The sequence below is a fragment of the Equus quagga genome, chromosome 4 (assembly GCF_021613505.1).
Source record: "Equus quagga isolate Etosha38 chromosome 4, UCLA_HA_Equagga_1.0, whole genome shotgun sequence".
Lineage (NCBI taxonomy): Eukaryota > Metazoa > Chordata > Mammalia > Perissodactyla > Equidae > Equus > Equus quagga.
Genome location: NC_060270.1, coordinates 29,897,329 through 29,916,976, shown reverse-complemented (window position 1 = coordinate 29,916,976; position 19,648 = coordinate 29,897,329). Strand labels below are relative to the sequence as shown.

General features: G+C 40.6%; 1 protein-coding gene across 1 annotated transcript; it reads left to right on the top strand.

Moving 5' to 3' along the window:
• Positions 1 to 298: 298 nt before the first annotated feature.
• PLAAT1 (phospholipase A and acyltransferase 1) lies at positions 299 to 19,648 on the top strand. Its single transcript, XM_046659399.1, has 5 exons — positions 299 to 333; positions 2,993 to 3,094; positions 9,259 to 9,397; positions 13,417 to 13,685; positions 19,389 to 19,648. The coding sequence occupies exons 3-5, from the start codon at positions 9,259 to 9,261 to the stop codon at positions 19,488 to 19,490; spliced, it is 510 nt and encodes a 169-aa protein (XP_046515355.1). The 5' UTR covers positions 299 to 333; positions 2,993 to 3,094; the 3' UTR covers positions 19,491 to 19,648.

Genomic DNA, 19,648 nt, shown 5'->3' with positions numbered 1-19,648 from the left:
AAAGACTGAGATGCTTTCCTGTGGCGCGGGGACCGGCATCCGTTCCGCCGCCTTAAAAGAATTTGCGTAGAGCTAGGAGGGGGCGTACTTCCAGTGGGAATAGTGTGTATTCATGACTGTACACGAACATTTCTGGGCTCAACAGGACGAGTTAACCGTATAATCGCAGCACCTAGCACAGCCCTTGGTACCAGGAAAGTTTGACGCAGGAGCGTCCCAGCGGCCAGGAGGGCTGCGATTGGTTAGTTGCTGCGCTGGGGCTGCGCTTCAGCCGCTGGGAGGGTGGGTGTCTCTGTGCGCGCGGAGGGCAGGGGTCGCGTCGGGGCCCCTCGGGTGAGGAGGGTGCGGCGTGTGTGCGGGGGTGGGGTGGCTGTGTACGGGCGGGAGGACCCGTCCCCGGCCGTGGCGGGGGGCGGGGGCCGCGAGCGTGCGCGGCGGCGGCGGGGTCCAGGGCGTCCCCGCGCGGTGGGCTGGCGTTAGCGCTGCAGGCGGCCCTGAGCGGTGTCGGTGGCTGCCGCCCTGACCTTCCCCCGGAGCAGATGGAATCGGCCCGCGGCTGCTAACAGGAGGGCGACCCCAGGAGCCCCGCAGCTGCCGCCGGTGGGGGAGGACGACCCGGGCTTGAGTGAGGTGTGCGGGGGATAGGGAGGGAGGACTTCAGGCTCCCAGACAGCCTTGTTTGAACCAACTGTCGGAAAGCTCCAAGGATCAGTAGAGAGCATCTAATCTAACCCCAACCCCTCCTTTTTACGAATAGGGAAACTGAGTCCTCAGAGAATGAGGGACTCCTTCCCCAAGTCACACAGCTATTAAGTGGCAGAACCGGACTAGAAACCTGTTCTTGCTTACCAAGGCGTTTTAAACCTACCATCCTCCCTGAAGCGTATATGAACAATACTACAAGTGATTATTATTATAAAATATTAGATTTTGGAAATACAGATGGTGATATTACTTTGGCCTTCAGGACTGTTAATACGATTTATGTGCTAGGAAAACTCGTCCACTCCGCCCTCCCTGGGCTTGGGCTCCTCATTCCTTAAACATTTTCTGGGCAGGTTTTTTGTGCCAGACACTCCGCTACAAACTGAGGGTGTAGAGACAAACAAGAACCAGTCCTCCATATCGAGCAGAGGAAAAAATTCCCCAGACACTAGTAACTGACGCAGGAGTAGAAACGCGCTGGGCCTTAGATCCAACATGCAGTGGAAACTCCCAAGGAGATGCCATTTCTGGCTGACTGGAGGAAGACCTTGGGGGGGAGGTGGTATCTGGCCTGGATCTTTAAGAGCGGGCCATCTGGGGGCATTTGGAACTGGGCTGTGCATTCCAGGTAGGAAGTTCAGTGTTAGCAACAAAATTCCAGGAGAGTTTGAGGAATAGTGAGTAGTTTGGTTTGCCTAGAATGTAGCGATGAATAAAGAGCCCAAGATTATAGAGGGGGCAGGGTGGGGAGTGAGTATGGAGGAGCCTCAGGGTGGTCTCCAAGCAGAGAATGACGGTACAGTGGCTGAGGATGGTTCATTTGGCTGGGAGGTGGAACCCTCAGCTGTCGAGTGATAGTCTTGGCCCAGAGGATCCTTGCAACTCTCTGAGGGTCTGTGGATTAGCCAATCTAGGAGCACAGGGGTTCATGGAGCCCTCTCAGAACAGCAGGACTGCGGATGAAAAATATAGCTGGAGTGGGAAATGGTCCAAATCGAATTGGGAGACTGCTGGACTATTGATGGCCTGTGATGGTGTTTCAGACTTCCAATAGCATTCTTGGAGCAGTTTGCGAAACAACACTCTTAGTATTCCTGTAACACAAGTGGCCTCATGGTCAGGAGTGGCAGTTAATCAGCATGTGCCTATCTGTGAGGGGGCAGTTATTTCTCTTGATGCATTCCCAGGGACCAACATGGAGCTACAAACAGGATAGCCTGTTCTGGCAGTTGGAACGGGAAATTTCTTGCACAAAGATTACAGACTTACCTTCATGCTACTGTTTATTATAAACTAGTGAAACAATTTTGTGTAGGTGAACTGTTAAAATGAAGTATTTTTACCTTAAAGATGACACACAACAGATTGCAGTAGAGAACTTTATAAATGTATCTTTAATTGGTTTTGTTATCTCATATTTATGAAGCAGTATATTAATATGTGTGCCTGAATGAAATGAGTAGATGTGGTCCTTGTAAATCAAATTCCCCAAATCAACAGGGTATAGCCATTTGCCTGCGGTCTGAATCTGGGCACCTTCTAGATTTTTCTAACCCCACCTTGGCATCTCCCCTGTGAGAGAAGAACAGAGGTTCCCCAGCAAGGCTCTACTTCCCATTACTCACTGGTTTTGGATATGAATGTTTAAAAACTTTCTGTTATACGGAACATATATTCTGTATGCTTTTGTAGCATCTCTGTCTGATGGGTATTTGAGAAGAGGAAAAAGGCAAAATGATGTTTAGTAGCATTTCCTTTGGTTAGTGATGTTAATCAGTGATATAAAGAGGGAACATGGCGTCTGGAGCAAGAAGGCAGACCTGGAATTGAGGCCTAGTTCTGTCACTTACCGCCTGCGTGGCTTTAGGTCTGACATTTAACTCCTCTGAGTCTCAGTTTCCTCCTGTATAAACTGGTGATCCTAATTGTCAGCTCCTAGTCGTTAGCTAGTCTCACAACGTGTGAGGATGGCTGCAGAAATGTCAGCGAGGGAGGCAGAAGTGTGTACATGGGGAGGAGCAGGCAGAGTTAGGAGCTGACCTTGGAAGTAGACCAATCTGAGTCCACGTGTGGGTTCTGCCCTTTCCGGCCATGTGACTTTGGGTGAGTTCCTGACCTGCTGTGAATGTCGGGTGCCTCATCTTTAAAATGGGGGAAATAATGATGTCTACTTTTTGGTATTGATTGAGGATTACACCTGGCATGGCTTTTGGGAAATAGAATGAGAGAGAACTTTAAAGTTGCAGGGACCTTGGACAGCCTCCTTACCCTAACTCCCTCACACCAGGGAGATGTTATTTTTGTCCCCCTGACTGTGTTTAAACCTTCCCTGTGGCAGAGACTGCTGTCTGCACAAGGTGCTTCATCCATTGCTGGATCCCACATACAGGTAAAAACTGCTTCAGCGTAACTTCCACATATTGGTCCTCTTCCGTGCTCTGTAGAAAAATTACATTGGTCTCTCTTTGTTTAATTAAAGTTTTTATTTTGAGATAATTGTAGATTCACATGCACTTGTAAGAAATAAGACAGAGAGAGCCCTTGTACCCTTTACCCAGTTCCCCCCAAAGGTAACATCTTGCAAAACTAGAGTACAATATCACAACTGGGATATTGACATTGACATAATCTTTTTTTTTTAAAGATTGGCACCTGAGCTAACGTCTGTTGCCAATCTTGTTTTTTTTTCTTCTTCTTCTTCTCCCCAAAGCCCCCCAGTACAAAGTTGTATATTCTAGTTATGCGTGCCTCTGATTCTGCTATGTGGGACGCCGCCTCTGCATGGCTTGATGAGCAGTGCCATGTCTGCACCCAGAATCTGAACCAGCAAAATCCCGGGCCGCCAAAGCAGTGCATGTGAATTTAACCACTCAGCCCCAGGGTTGGCCCCCTGACATGATCTTGATGCAGAACATTTCCTTCACCACTAGTCTCCCTCTTGTTGCCGCATCCACTTCCCTCTCACCACCTCTTAACCCCAGGACCAATCATTTTGAAATGTTATATAAATAGAATCATACAGTATGTAACCTTTTGGCATTGGCTTTTTTCTTTCCAGCATAATTCTTTGAAGATGCATCCAGGTGTTGGATGTATCGACAATCGTTTGCTCCATTTATTCTTTAGTAAGATTTCATGGCATGGCTGTACCATGCTTTAACTGTTCACCTGCTGAAGGTCACCTGGCTTGTTTCCTGTTTGGCGCTGATATGAATAAGCTGCCCTGAACATTCGTGTATAGGTTTTTGTGTGAATGTGTCTTTTTGTCAAATTCAGGAGCACTATTTTATTAAATAAAACTTCCTTTACTAAAGTTATATGTTTTAATTACATTTATCAATTAAAAATTATTATGTATCTTAGGATCCATTTCTTGACCATGCTGAGCAACTTGTTTTTTAATTGAAGAATAGTTGACATACAATATTATGTTAGTTTCAAGTGTACAACACAGTGATTTGACATTTATATACATTACAAAATGATCACCGCGACAAGTCTGGTAACCATGTCACCATACAAAGTTATTATAATGTTATTGACAAAATTCCCTATGCTGTACATTACATCCCCATGACTTATTTATTTTATGACTGGAAGTTTGTACCTCTTAATCCCTTTTACCTGTTTCACCCATCCCTCCTGTCTGGTGAGTGCCAATTGGTTGTTAGTATCTATGAGTTTATTTCTGTTTTGTTTTGTTTGTTCATTTATTTTATTTTTTAGATTTCACATATAAGTGAAATCATATGGTATTTGTCTTTTTCTGTCTGACTTATTTTACTTAGCGTAATACACTCTAAGTCCATCCATGTTAATCACAAATGGCAAGATTTCATTATCTTTCATAGCTGAATAATATTCCATTGTGTGTGTATACATATATATGTATATATATGTGCTAGGAAAACTATATATATATATATATACACCACATCTTCTTTATCCATTCATCAATCGATGGACATTTAGGTTGCTTCCATGTCTTGTCTATTATAAATAATGCTGTAATGAACATAGGGGTGCATATATCTTTTCAAATTAGCATTGTCAGTTTCTTTGCATAAATACCGAGAAGTGGAATTACTGGATTGTAGGATAGTTCCATTTATAATTTTTTGAGGAACCTCCATACTGTTTTCCATAATGGCTGCACCAATTTACATTCCCACCAGTATACCAGGGTTCCCTTTTCTCCACATCCTCACCAACACTTATTTGTTGTCTTTTTGATAGTAGCCATTCTGACAGGTGTGAGGTGATGTCTCATTGTGGTTTCGATTTTGGATTCCCTGATAACTAGTGATATTGAGCATCTTTTAATGTGTCTGTTGGCCATCTGTATGTCTTCTTTGGAAAAATGTCTGTTCAGGTCCACTGCCCATTTTTAATCGGCTGTTGTGTTTTTTTGATATTGAGTTGTATGGTTTGCAAAAATCTTCTCTCATTCAATAGATTGCCTTTTCATTTTGTTGATGGTTCCCTTTGCTGTGCAAAAGCTTTTTAGTTTGATGTAGTCCCATTTATTTTTGCTTTTATTGCCTTTGCCTGAGGAAACAGATCCAAAACTACTTCTAAGATGGATGTCAAAGAGCTTGCTGCCTTTGTTTTCTTCTAGGAGTTTTATGGTTTCAGGTCTTACGCTTAAGTTTTTAATCCATTTTGAGTTTATTTTTGTATATGATGTAAGAAAGTGTTCTAGTTTCATTCTTTTGCATGTAGCTGTCTAGTTTTCCCAACACCATTTATTAAAGAGATTGTCTTTTCCTCGTTATATATTATTGCCTCTTTTGTTGTATATTAATTGACAACGTAAGCGTGGATTTATTTCTGGGCTCTCTTGTTCCATTCATCTCTGTGTCTGTTTTCGTGCCATTACCATGCTGTTTCAATTACTATAGGTTTGTAGTATAGTTTGAAATCTGGCAGCATGATACCTTTGTTCTTCTTTCTCAAGATTGCTTTGGCTGAATGTAAGTCTTCCTTTTCTTAAATCTCTGGGATAAATGCTTAGGAGTACAATTCCTGGATCATATGTTAGTCACAAGTTAAGTTTTCAAAGAAATTGACAGACTGCTTCCAGAGTGACTGTACCATTTTATATTCTCACCAACAATGAGTGGTCCAATTACCCTGCATCTTTGCCAGTGTTTTCTGTTGTCACTATTTTTTATTTTAGCTATTGTGATAGGGTGTAGCATATCTCATCACAGTTGTAATCTGCCTTTCCCACATGGCTAACGATGTTTGCCATGGCTCACTTGACATCTGTGTCTCTTCTTTGGTGAAGTGTGTCTGTTGCTCATGTTCTAATTATATTCTTTGCTTTTTTTACTGTGGAGTTTTGAGAGTTCTTTATATGTTCTTGATACTAGTCTTTTCTCAGATATGTGGTTTGCAAATGTTTTCTCCCACTCTGTAGCTTGATTTTTTTGTCCTTTTAACAGGATCTTTTTGCAGTGCCAAAGTTTTTAATTTTGAGGACATCAATTTGTCAGCTTTTCCTTCTATGGATAATGTTTTTGGTATCCAGTCTAAGAATTCTTCCTCTAGCCTAGATCCTGAGGATTTTCTCCTCTGTATTTTTCCCTGTGTTTTATAGTTTTGCATTTTACATTGAAGTCCATTATCCACTTTGAATTATTTTTTGTATAAAGTGTGAGACTTAGGCCAAGGTTCTTTTTTGGCAATGAATGTCCAATCGCTCCAGCACCATTTGTTGAAAGCCCTTAAATTAGCCTATGACCTTAGGCACGTCAGATCACCTGCCTGGTTCTCTTTCCTCTATCTTAAGAGTGAGGATCTTGTACTAGGACTGCATGGGTGCTATTTAAACACCAAGCTCCGTTCCTAGATGTTCTGGGGTCCCAGGGAGCCTCAGTGGCAGCAACAGTGAGGAGCAAATGGGGCTCTCATGCCTCTCCCTGACTTCATCCAGGGCAGGGCTGCTTTTTATATTTTATATTCTTGTGGGTCCGTCTGATGCTTAGTTTGATAGATGGCCCTGCTGCTAAAAACATGTTCGGAGAGCAGTGGATTGGATAACACCTGAAGTACCGTTCCGCAGTAAATTGCTGTAATTCCAAGCGTTTGGTGTCAGAACCCACTTTTCCCCTTACATATTACCCTTCAGTCTCCTGCCTTAGTTTCTGGAGAGGTTACTCATGTGAAAGCTTCCCTTGTTGTCCTGTCATCCTTCTTTCTAAATATGACAGGCTTCATGAAATCAATTAACACACAATTCGCACAGCAGTTTATGAACTATCTGTCAGAATTGAAGATGTGTTAAATATATTACAATTTTCAGTGGAATCATCCATTCTGCAGCATTGTCATGGTGGAAAGAGAGGATCAGGAACTAAAATCACTCATGAGCCGTGAACCAGTATCTCAACCTTTACAAATGGCTACCTCCCTCTCGCCATCCGCCTGGGTAGCTTTTGCCAGTTCACGAAGCGTTTGCAACAGCTTTCACCCAGTTCATGAAATATTGCTTGTAACAGCTTTTTGAGAAAAACCAGTTAGCTCTATACTCTTATGCCTGCCTTCAAAATGAGCAAACTGAGACTCGGGCAGTTTGAATGGACTTGCCCAAAGTGACAGAACTAGCACGTTAACAAGCGGAAGACCTGAGACAAGAGCTCACATCTTTAACACCTGGGCCAGTTCTTTTCCCCTGTTTATTTGATAAGCACTTCGGTGAGTATCTTCCAGAAGTTGGCGTTTGCTACTGTAGCTTTTTATCTAAAATAAGATGATAACACCATAAACTCAAATAGCTGTAGGTTTTTAAAAAATTAAATAGGGTGAATTGAGATAGTGAATTTGCAAAAAAATGTGTTGCCCTACAAAGTGCTCTCTGTTTAAATGATGGTTATTATTGTAAGCTTGGCTGCGTCTCTGGATTCTAGTAGGCAGCTGTGTACGCTTGCTGACTGCTGTTCACGAGAAGTGTGTTTATATCGTCATAGATTATCTATTTTTCCTTTTAGTACCCATGTGCCAAATTGTGAACTGCCGTATTAATAAGATGCAAACATATTTGAGAGGGTGGTTAGACTTGATGTTTCCGTAAAGTTGTTTTAATAGTTCTTTTTCAACAGATGGACAACTTACATTTGGCCACGTTTCTGTGACAGTGTGATGATTGAAGTTTTCAACAGATGGCATACTCATACTTGGAAAAACACCCTCCCTATATTAATTGTTGTAAAAAAGACTTTTCGAGTGCCAGAAAAATGATAGTCTGTATTCCCAAGTCCTTAGCCCGTGCTATTATAATTATAATTTAGATGATTTGGAAGTTCCCCTTTCTGGCACTTGGATTTATTTTGTAAATGAGAGTACACAGCTATAATAGAGGGAGAGATGATGAGGAACACGCTGTTGCCAATTAGAGATTCAACATAGACATAGCACTAAATCCCCTTTTGATTATCAATGAATGTACATAACTCCCTCTCGCTGAGTCATTCTACTTCCGTGCCATACATAGAAAATGTAACCTTCCATAAAAATCAACTGTCAGAGACTTGTACGTTCTTTCTAAAAAGTATTGATTTAAAAGGAAAAAAAAAACTGACCAAACTTAGAATTTTCAGACATATTCATCAATATGATGGACTCCCCAACCTTCCAAGTTGTCTCCCTTCTACATTGACCACTTTGCATTGTTTCTGGAATCAATAAATGAGGATTCAGACAGTAAGTGGGCAGTACGGGAGTGGTGGAAATCTGTAGGGGTGTTTGTGGTTGTCACAATGACAAAGGGCTTTTACAGATAATTCGTGGGTGAAGGCCAGAGTGCTCAGACCTGCAAAGCACAGTTTGGTACGAGGAAGAAACATCTCGTATCCTGTAGTATGCCTGAATATCTGGCTAGATGCTCATCTGAGCCCGGAACTTACCTCTGCTTAAATTAAATGAGACAGTAAATTTTGCATTACAGATTATTTTTTGTACACAATATTGGTGTCTACCCATATTTCTGCTCTTTGATTTTACTATGCTGCATATGCAAGGCTGAACGCCTTCTTATCTTCTGCTTCTGGATCCTGACTTTTTCATGCTAAGTGAGTACAGCATATACCCGCTCTATTAAATCTTTTTGTGTAGTCATGGACTGAGCATTTACATAGTAAAACGGATATTATTATAAATTTACCTCCCCTTTCCATTCCAAATAGGACGTCATATGAATATTTTTGAAATTTTATGTAGAGGTAAATTATATTATCCATGAATTTCTGAATTTAAAGGGAGAATTATAAAATGCTGATCTTAATAAAGGGGCGGTGGAGTTGATCAGGATGAGAAGAATTGCTGTAGGAAATTATGCAATAGCAGACAAATTCCTTCTCCATTTGTCTACTTGTGTACACACAATTCAGTGTTGGAATCCTTCAAAGTAAAGGACAATGGTGTGAGTGTAAGTCTTTAATAAGGAAGGCAATCCCAATAAATTCTGTATCCCTACGCTTCTACGGAAGTCTTAAACTGATTTTCTTTTACCGAGTTGTATCAGCTAGATCTTCTGTGTGTCTGTCGTTGCAGATGGCGTTCAATGATTGCTTTAGTTTGAAGTACCCTGGCAACCCCCAGCCAGGGGACTTGATTGAAGTGTTTCGTCCTGGCTATCAGCACTGGGCGCTGTACTTGGGTGACGGTTATGTTATCAACATGGCACCTATAGGTAAGGTTTGTTCCACTGGCTCCTGGGACCTCTTTAGTTTTCTTGTTATAAAATGAAATCATAAAACAAAACAAGATAGAAATAAAATGTAGACAGTAGGTAAATCTACCTGATCTAGGTTTAAGGAAGGACATTCTAAGACCAAAGTGGCATTAAAGAAATCATAAAGAGCAATTAACACTGAAATTTAAAACCTCTGGATTAAAAAAATCACAATTAAAAAGTAAATAGCTGGGGAAAATATTCACCACAAACATGACAAGATTCAATGTCTTTATATATCACACAAATAGATTATTTCAATTCATTAAATGTCTATTTTTTGATTACCCAGTATGTGCCAAATGCTATTTTTTTTTTTTTTAAAGATTGGCACCTGAGCTGACATCTGTTGCCAATGTTCTTTTATTTTCTTCTTCTTATCTCCAAAGCCACCCAGTATGTAATTGTATATTCTGGTTGTGAGTGCCTCTGGTTGTGGTATGTGGGACCCGCCTCAGCATGGCCCGACGAGCAGTGCCATGTCTGTACCCAGGATCCGAACCAGCGAAACCCCGGGCTGCCGAAGTGGAGGGCACAAACTCAACCACTCGGCCACGGGGCCCACCCCTCAAATGTTATTCTTGGTGCTGGGGGTACATAAACGTCTTCCTGAATGATAGAGCTTATATTCCAGTGGCGAGAGAGATCATGGATAAAATACAGAAAGCAGCATTAGAAGAGAGACAAGTGATATGGAAAAAATAAACCAGAGAAACAGGATAGGAAGTGCTGAGGGTTCTGCAGTTTTAAATGAGGTGGTCAGAAAAATCTCCTAAGAAGGTAACATTTGAAGAACGACTTGAAAGAGGTGAGGAAACCAGGGAGATGATATTTGGAGACAGATTTTTCTCAGGCCAAGGGGACAGCAAACACTCAAATCCCAACAAACAAGTGGGTAAAGAATTGGGAACTGTTTGGAGAAGAAAAGCAAAAGCCAATACTCATCTTTACAGGCTTCAACTTTTGAGTCGTCTATGAATTGTAAAATAAAACGACAGATTTTATGCCTATCACATTAGCAAAGGTTAAAAAAATGATAACAATCAGTGTTGGTAAGGGTATAATGAAATGAACGCAAGGATATTGCTGATAGAAATATAAGTTGATAAAATCATTCACACAAACAATTTAACGGTACACATATCTTAAGAGTCTTAAAAGAATTCATATGCTCTGGCCCTGTAACTGTACTTCTATGAGTCTATTCTTGGGAAATTTGAGAGAGATGTAGACTAACATTTTTGTATAAGGGTATTCACTTTTATCTCATTTGTAATCGTTTAAAAAATAGACAATGGCTTAATGTTCAATAGGGGAATAAATAAATAAATTATGATTTAACCACAGAATATTAGGTATCTGTGTTTGAGAGAATTTTTAGTTGCAAGTAACAGAAATCAAACTCAAATTAGCTTAAGCAAAAAGGCAACTTCATTCCTATACTGAGGGAAACTGCAGAAAGGGGAGAGATGATGCTGGCCTCAGGGGTGCCTGGATGAGGGGTCGGAACACTATCAAGACTCTGTCTCACATCTGCATACTTTTTCTCTCAGTGTCTCCATTCTCGTAGGCTATGACTCTCTAAGAAGCTAAACTGATGACCATCAGCGTCCTTATGCTCTCGTTCTTACAGTTGTGTGACCCAACAGGAGAGAGAGCTAATCCGTGTCCACTGTAGTTAGAAAAATCATGGAGAACAACACTAATTGGTCCACTGGGGGTCCCCTGCCCATTGCTGGACCATCTCTGTGTCCAGGGGAATGGCATACTATGATTGGCGTAGACAGGGTCTTTTGCAGAAAGAAGGAGGCAGTGGTGGGATGGAGTGATAGACAAAAACAAAAGCCACAGTAACAGCCATTAAAAATCATATTTCTAGGGGCCGGCCTGGTGGCATAGTGGTTAAGTTCATGCCCTCTGCTTTGGTGGCCCAAGGCTCGCCAGTTCGGATCCCAGGCACAGACCTACACACTGCTTATCAAGCCATGCTTTGGCCGGCATCCGACATATAAAATAGAGGAACATGGGCACAGATGTTAGCTCAGGGCCAGTCTTCCTCAAAAAAATAAGATCATATTTCTGGATATGTTTAATTACATGAGAGATAATCTTGAAGTAATATTTATTTGAAAATAAATATAAATATTTGCTTATAGAAATTCAATATGCAATATGTTACTCAGTTTGCAAAGAAATAATATATACATAAATGAATGCACACACATGCACACATCTATACACATATGTTAATAAAAGACATAGAAGTACATCAAAATAATAATAGTAGTTATTTCTGGGTGGTGGGATAATAGGTGATTTATATTTACATGTTTATGCTATATTTTTAAAATATTTAGAAATGAGCACAAATTAATTTATTTATTAGGGAAAAATGTACGTAAATAACAAATAGCCTGTTATTATTTCCTTGAGATAACTTAAAAGAGAAATGTTTATAGGCCTAAGTTTTACTATCTTGGGAACTTCTGAGAATTTTTGACAAAGCAGTTTTTGCGACATTTTAAGATATTTGCCTCTTGTTCTAGAATGTTGGAAATGGCAAATATGATACAGAGCCGTTAGTCTCTGCAGAATCTAGTCATTAACACTAAGTAATCCTCTACATTATCTCTGCAGTCTTCGCATCTGGAAAATAATATGAGATTTTGATGCTGTTTGTTATTTTCATGTCTTAAGCTCCATATTAATGTGGTTCAAGCTCTGAGCTCTGATCCTGTAGGCTGAAACTCCATTCCTGTTGCTGTGATTAACTACTAAGGTGATATTTTACAAGCCACTTTACTCTCCAAGCTTCAATTTCCTCATCTGTAAATTGATTTGATCAGACCAGCCCCCAACAAAGTTTGTTAGTTCTAACTACGATATATGTGCTCTAAGAGCTTGTAATGTGTAAAAACTTTCAATGTGTTAGATATTAACTGGAAATGCTGCTCCAGTGCAAAGAAGCTTAGAAGATAGAAAAAAAGAAGAGTGGAAAAGAAAGTTTACTTTTAGTCATTACTAAAAGGGAAAGTGTCTAACCACTGGTTATATAGAGGCCCTTCCTCCCATGATTTTCTTGAACCATGGCCAAGCATAGCAGTCTTGGGCATATGGAGAAGGACCTGGTCCTGGTGTTAGACCGAACACTGAGGACTCATCTGTCCAGCCTCAGATACTGACAGTGGTAGGCCAGAAACAAAGGTTCCTGGCAGTCTGGGCAAATGCTTATCAATAGAGGCAGTAAGGTGGAGTGGTGGGGCTTGGGGCATTGTAACAGGAGGGTAGGGCACAGCATGGGCCACATCTAGCAGACAGTGTCCACTATATTAGGTTCAGGTTCAAAACTTAGTTCTTTGGCCAAAGGAACTGGCAAGACAAAAGTTTGGCCCCAGCCTGACACTAGCTGACACCTCAGAGGACTAGGATACCATGCAGGTTTCAGATTGGACCCAAATTGAAGCCTAGTTGAAAGAATAAATGTAGAAAAGTGGAGGTGGGGGTAAGGTGCAATTTAGATGCTAGGACGAGCCTACTGATCATAATGCACTATTGCTACGACCCAACGGTATTAGTTTGGAAGGGTTCAGATGCTGAAAAGGAGCCTACTTTATAGAAAAAGTGAGCAACGATCTTATCTATAGTATGTTAGAAACATATCAAGATCTGTAGTAATCATACTGATTGATAGAGAACTTATTCCTCAAGAATGGATAGAGTTTTCTCACCCAATTTATTCTATGAGTAGATGTAAATTTTCAGAAAGTTTTCTTGTATTCTCACTCATACAGTATTAAGTGTTATTGATAAATTACAGAATGAGAGCTTGAGGCTGGTAGGATGAAGTGGTTGCTGGTTGATGGTAAGTTAGGAGCACAGCTGGGTTTAGTCCTCCCTGCACTTCCAAAGTCTTCAGATGGCATTGGAGTTCACTGGGCCAGGTCAATCTATCTTGCTAACCAGAATTCTCCTTATAGAAGATGGCATTCCTGCAGCATTTACAAGCGCCAAGTCTGTATTCAGCAGAAAGGCCCTGGTGAAGATGCAGCTCTTGAAGGATGTTGCAGGAAATGACACGTATAGAATAAACAATAAATACGATGAAACATACCCCCCTCTCCCTGTGGAAGAAGTCATACAACGGTCAGAGTTTGTTATTGGCCAGGAGGTGGAGTATGACATATTTGTCAACAACTGTGAGCATTTTGTGACTTTGCTTCGCTATGGAGAAGGAGTTTCAGAGCAGGTGAGTCTTCTTTAAGAGATATATGCTTCTTACGTTGGGCAAATGATAACTACTGACTATCATAAGGTTCCCAGGCCTCAAAAAAAATGAAAACAATGAGAAGACATGAGAACACTGAAGGACAAAGAGGGAATTGAGTTGTCCAAGGTCATGCAGCCAATTAATGATCAAACTGAGACTAGAACATGGATATCATCAATTTGGGGCTATAAGGGACTGAAGCAGACTCAAGACCATAGCTTTCTGTCAGTCTTATTGCCCTCTGTCCTTCCATTTTTTCCCACTACCCCAACCGTATAGCAATCTCAAATCGGTAACCTCATATACTGAAAAGAATGTTGACTTTTTTTGAGTGGAAGTTCGTTTGCCAAAAACGTAGATGGTAATTCTGAAATTCTTTTCCATTGGCTGAAAGAGGCCAGCTGATGACATAGCTTGGTGCGTTTGTAAACAGTTTCTGTCTCCTTGCAATGACAGTGTCAAGAAATTTTGAGCTTTTAAGTAGATCCTTTGATTTGTTGAAATTTTGGATGATTTTCAGTGGATTAATTGACTGTTTTTAAAGTCGCTTGCACTTTTGTCATTTACCACCACTATTTTGTAGTATGGCAGATTCCTAACTAAAAGCACGCTTGATTCAAGTGCTGTTTTTCTGTCGTCCCACCAATGCAATTCCATCATTGATGTTTTAATCTAAAGATTTATTAAAGTGATCTAACAGAATAAATCTATAAAGCCTTCCAGTATCCTGAAATAGTGGATCAGTTATATAATCGTCTATTCTAAGGAATGAGGTTACAGTTCTTCTCACAAAAGCTTGGGAAAGTGGGAGATGGAACATAATTTTGTTTTCATTAGGAAATAATTCAACTGGAAATTTATTTTTTTTAGGAGATATATTAAAGTAATGAATGCTCTGTTCACATGTAACAATAAATTGCTTCTGAGCCAGAACACAGAGGAGATAGGTACAAATTCCCGCTCACTTTTGCGTTGAAAACTAGTGGTATAACTAGGAAATAGATTCTTTCCCTCTCCCTTGTTAATGTTAAAGTTGTCCACTGCACTCAATCAGCAATTTTTTAAAAAATGTGGCTCCATACAAAGGAGTTAGAACCATCTTCTTGCTTTGACTCTTACTTGCAATCCATCATCTTTTCACCTTTCTGACCCAGAATCGAGACCCACGAAAAGTTAATTATTCTTCAACAACTAGTAGAACTGTTCTCTAGAAGGTTCTGAAGAAGATGGTGCCCAGCCTTAGGAACTCACCTAAGCTTTGAAATTCTGCTGACCCGAGTTAGAACCCCATGCTCACCACTTATTAGATGACTGACCTTGGGCACGTTGTTTATCAGTTTCCTAATCTATAAACTGAGGTTGTTTTGAAGATTATAGGAGATATTTGAAGTATCCTAGCATATTGTGTTATATATTATCCATCCCCCTTAACAGCGTGCCTTAGATGGATACCATTTTTAATTGCAGTATTTTAGGATTTTTATAGATCTTCAGTAAAATCTCTGTTGATCTAACAGAAACTACAACACTTGGGTTACTTTTATTATTATTGATAATTAATAGTATTAATATTAATAATAGCTAGTATTAGATTAGTTTTTTGTGTCCCCTTAAGGCTTAGGGCTCCTGAGCTTAGAACATTGTTCTTGGGAAGGGCTATATACTTCCCCCAATTAAAAAAATCTGTAAATGCATAAAAGAGAAAAGTGGAAGGATTGTGGCCCTATCTTTCTTTTTCGTCCTCATGCCTTTTTAAAAAATCTTTCTTAAAAAAAATTTGTCTTTTTCGAGCTGTTTTAAGTTTGCAGCAAAATTGAGCTGAAAGTATAGAGTTCCCACGTAACACCTCGCCCCACCCCCAACCACACACACATACACAGGCATCAACATCCCACACTAGTGTGTTATAATTGTTACAAAAGGTGAACCAACACTGACGCATCATTATCAAAGTCGATAGTGAAGGAAACCAGAATGTGCCACCCCCAAAATATGTCACTGTGGCATAAGGATTATTTTGAGCTAAAGACAATTGAGGAGACGCAGGTACAAGAAAAGCTCCCTGCCCTTCCCCTATTTGCCTAAAAGCAGGACATAGAGTTTCAGAGGTGTCCCTCCTCCCCTCTCTAGCAGGAAGGGCAAAAGTTAATCATTGGGGACAACCTGGGGTTAAGGTAAGACACTTATCAGCCTGGAGAGGGCACCAGAGGGATCTAATTTTACTAACTAGCCTCTGTCTACTCTTAGTTTCCTGTTTGTTTACCTTCCCACAATTTCTGCCCATGAGCCTAAAACCACTTTCCATTGTCCTATCATTTCTCTACAAATTTATTGTTCTTTGTTGAAGATACTGTATAAGCCTGAATTCTAAGCCACGTCTTTGAGTTGCTCTTCCCTGAGTTTCTCCCATGTATATATGAGATGTACATTTTAATAAACTTCTGTTTTTCTCTTGTTAATCCATCTTTTATTACAGAGGCTTAGTTGAGAACCTAAGATGCGTAAAGGAAAAGTTTTTACTCCCCTAAAATAGTTAACCTTAGGGCTCACTCTCTGTGTTGTACATTCTATAGGTTTGACAAATGCATAATGACAGGTGTTTATCATTACAGTATCATACAGAATAGTTCCTGGCCTAAAAATCCTTTATGCTCTGCCTGTTCGTCTCTCCTTCCTGCTAGACCTCCAGCAACCACTTACTTTACTGTCTCCATAGTTTTACCTTTTCCAGAATGTTGTGTAGTCAAAATTAGTCTAAGCCTTATGCATTTAAAATTTTTCCATATTTTGTCCTGGTTTGTAGCTCATTTCTTCTTATCACTGAACAATACTCCATTGTCCAGATGTACATTCACTTACTGAAGGACATCTTGGTTGCTTCCAAATTTTGGCAGTTGTGAATAAAGCTACTGGAAACATTTGTGTGCAGGTTTTTGTGTGGTTGTAAGTTTTCAATTCTTTTGGATAAATACCAAGGTGCATGATTGCTGGATTGTATGTAAGAGTATGTTTAATTTTGTAAGAAACCCCCAAGTTGTCTTCTGGAGTGCCTGCACCATTTTGCATTCTCACCAACAATGAGTGAGAGTTCCTGTTGCTCCACATACTCTTCAGGATTTGATATCATCGGCATTTGGGAATTTAGCCTTTCTAAGAGGTACTTTCTAAGTGGTAACTCATTTGAATTTGCAGTTCCCAAAATACATATGATATTGAGCATCTTTTCACATGCTTATTTACCACCTGCATAGCATATTTGGTGATGTGTCTCTTGAGAGCTTTTGCCCCTTTTTTAATTGGGTTGCTTGCTCATTTTCTTATTGTTGAGTTTTAAGAGTTCTTTGCATCTTTCAGGTAATAGTCTATCAAATTTGTCTCTTGCAAATGTTTTCTCCCAGTCTGGGGCTTCTCTTTTCTGTATTTTTTGAAAATTTCAAAAATCAACATTTGTCACTGTGATAGTCTAAACAAGTTATTAAAATGTGTCTGTCTTAGTGGAAGATGGCAGCACCCTTGAATAGGCCTGGACAAGCTGACACACAGCACCCGCTGGCTGTGCTTCAGTGCATGGTACTGCAGCCTTAGCATCTCGGGGGAAGAGGCATTTTGATAAACCCTTCAGTCATCTGTGGCCCAGCTACTCTGATATCTGGACATAGCTGCTCCGGATTCAGCTAATAGTTTCGTTGGGCATGTATAGATCCTCAGAATGAGGCCTTTATTATGGCCCACAGGCAGAGAGCCCTGTAAAGCATGAAGTGTGCAGTCGGATTTAGTGATCCTATAATCCTAAGTAAGCCGTGAAGCATAAGCTCTTGTTCATGCTTGTTCACCAAGAACATCCTGGGATGTTACAACCTTGCGGATCAGATCCCATTACACATAACTCCAAGGGATTGTCCAAATTATGTGGGATTTTGCCATTTAGAATGCAGCTTGAAATAAATAAGTGTTTGGGATTGGGGAGACTGCATGCTGGATGTGACTTTATTATAACTGCAGCTGGCCTGTGTGATCTCAGGGGATTTTGGTTTAGGGTCAAGTTGCCTGTCTCCTCCCCAGATCTCAGGTTTATGGGATCTCTCAAATCTTATGTTTCTAGTGGCTGAAAGATACTGAGGAAGTTGGGTCTGCATCTGGCTCGAGCCACCCTACCCACAGATCCTGCTGCTTTCCCAGGGCTGTACCCTGCTGCCATTTGACACCTCTGTTTAAAGACACCAATTGTGCTTTCCTATTTCTCATTGCCTGCCACACTTCCCTGTATCATACCTTCTTGGGATCTCAGCATCTGCCTGGAATTCTATGGGGGCTGGGCTTGATCGATAATCTTTGATCCCTGTCTGATTACTGATTCTGCCCCTCTTTGCTCCCCCTGTTCTGTGTGGGTAGCTCTATGCTGCAGTGAATTCTGACTCTCTCCCGGAAAAATAACTTAGGGAGCTACTAATAAATAAAATAAAAAACCAACCAAACAAATCAAGAAAATTAGAATTGCAAACTAAAATAGGATTGTCAGTTGCTTGCCAGTGCTCTTCTCCCCAGCAGCTGGGGATGGTGGCAGAATAGGGAGTTGCAGTTACAGGCCTTGTCCCTGTAGACCGCAGGATGGTGTAACGGAGGGAATACTCCTGTCATTGTGCTGCCTTCCTGGCCACAGCCTTTGCTGCTTGTTCCCAACAGGGAAGCTGCAGTTAGGGAGGTAGCATTGAGTGGCAGTAATTTGGGAGTGGCAGGCTCAGTGGTGGAGGCCTGTGGGTTAGACAGGGGGCATTCTCAGCATTTGGGCTGGTCCCCAGAGTCATTTGGGAAAAACGTGTTGCTCTATTTGAAAGCCCGATTCTTAAATCCCAGCGAACAACTGTTGTTTGCAGAATACCTGATGACTCTGAAGCATCTGAATGTGACCTCTGGGTCATAAAATTGCACTGAAACCCATGCAGATGGGAGGCAGTATTAGTTGAGTGCCATGAAAACCATGAATATTCATAGATCCCTCATCATGATGATGATTAATACCCTTACAGCTATAAATGTCTGAACTCCTTTATGGACAATTGAGCTTAAGAGTGGTGTATTTTAGTTTGTCTACGTGAGAAATTAATTTTTGACATGATAGTTAACATCAGTATTGACGTCTCTTGAAGTTTGTTTATCAGAATAGAAATTGTATCTCCCAAATGAGAGCTTACAGGTATTTAGCTCAGATTGCATCCCTGAATCATTTCCTGGTATAGACCCATCCAAATCAGTGTGTGTTTAGCGGGTAGAGGTTGCATAGGGGGAGAAGACACAGTTCAAGACTCAAGCTACGTCTATACATCCTGGTGGTATGACCTCAGGCAAATCACTTTTAACGTCTCAGGTTTTGCAAAACAGAAAATGCTACCTCCCAGGTGTACTATGATGATTATTAGGAATTGTGGCATGATGAGTTTATAAACTGTCAGAAGCTATATAAATGTGAGAAATTTTCCCTACGTGTATTTACATCTTTGTCATAATTATAAAAATTATAAATTTATTTCTTCATACAGAATTTTAATTTTGCATTGAGCTTTAAATATATCCATTGTACGTTAAAATGAATCTTTGGTTTAAGAAACAAGCTAAAGCTTAAAGGTTAGGACACTGAGATACCTTTAGAATAAGATGTGTTTTTTATTTCTCCTTTCCTTATAGGCCAACCGAGCAATAAGTACCATTGGGTTTGTGACAGCTGCTGCTGGCGCCTTCTCGCTCCTGGGCTTGTTTCCAAAAAGAGAAAGAACAAAGTACTATTAACAGTTTACTGAAGAGATATTGGGACTGAAGGAATTTGTGAGGAGGGGAAAAAAAAAGCCAACCTTGGATGGATACTTATTTTCAGTGCATCATTATTGTTCCAAATTCCACTGATGGATGGCAGGCTCTTTAATAAATTGCATACTGATATTATCTCA

What these genes read in the sequence shown, in the direction of transcription:
- PLAAT1 (XM_046659399.1), top strand. Translation starts at nt 9,259, where the DNA reads ATGGCGTTCAATGATTGCTTTAGTTTGAAGTACCCTGGCAACCCCCAG. An exon ending in TATCAACATGGCACCTATAG is followed by an intron (nt 9,398 to 13,416) that starts GTAAGGTTTGTT and finishes TTCTCCTTATAG; the next exon opens with AAGATGGCATTCCTGCAGCA. An exon ending in GAGAAGGAGTTTCAGAGCAG is followed by an intron (nt 13,686 to 19,388) that starts GTGAGTCTTCTT and finishes CTTTCCTTATAG; the next exon opens with GCCAACCGAGCAATAAGTAC.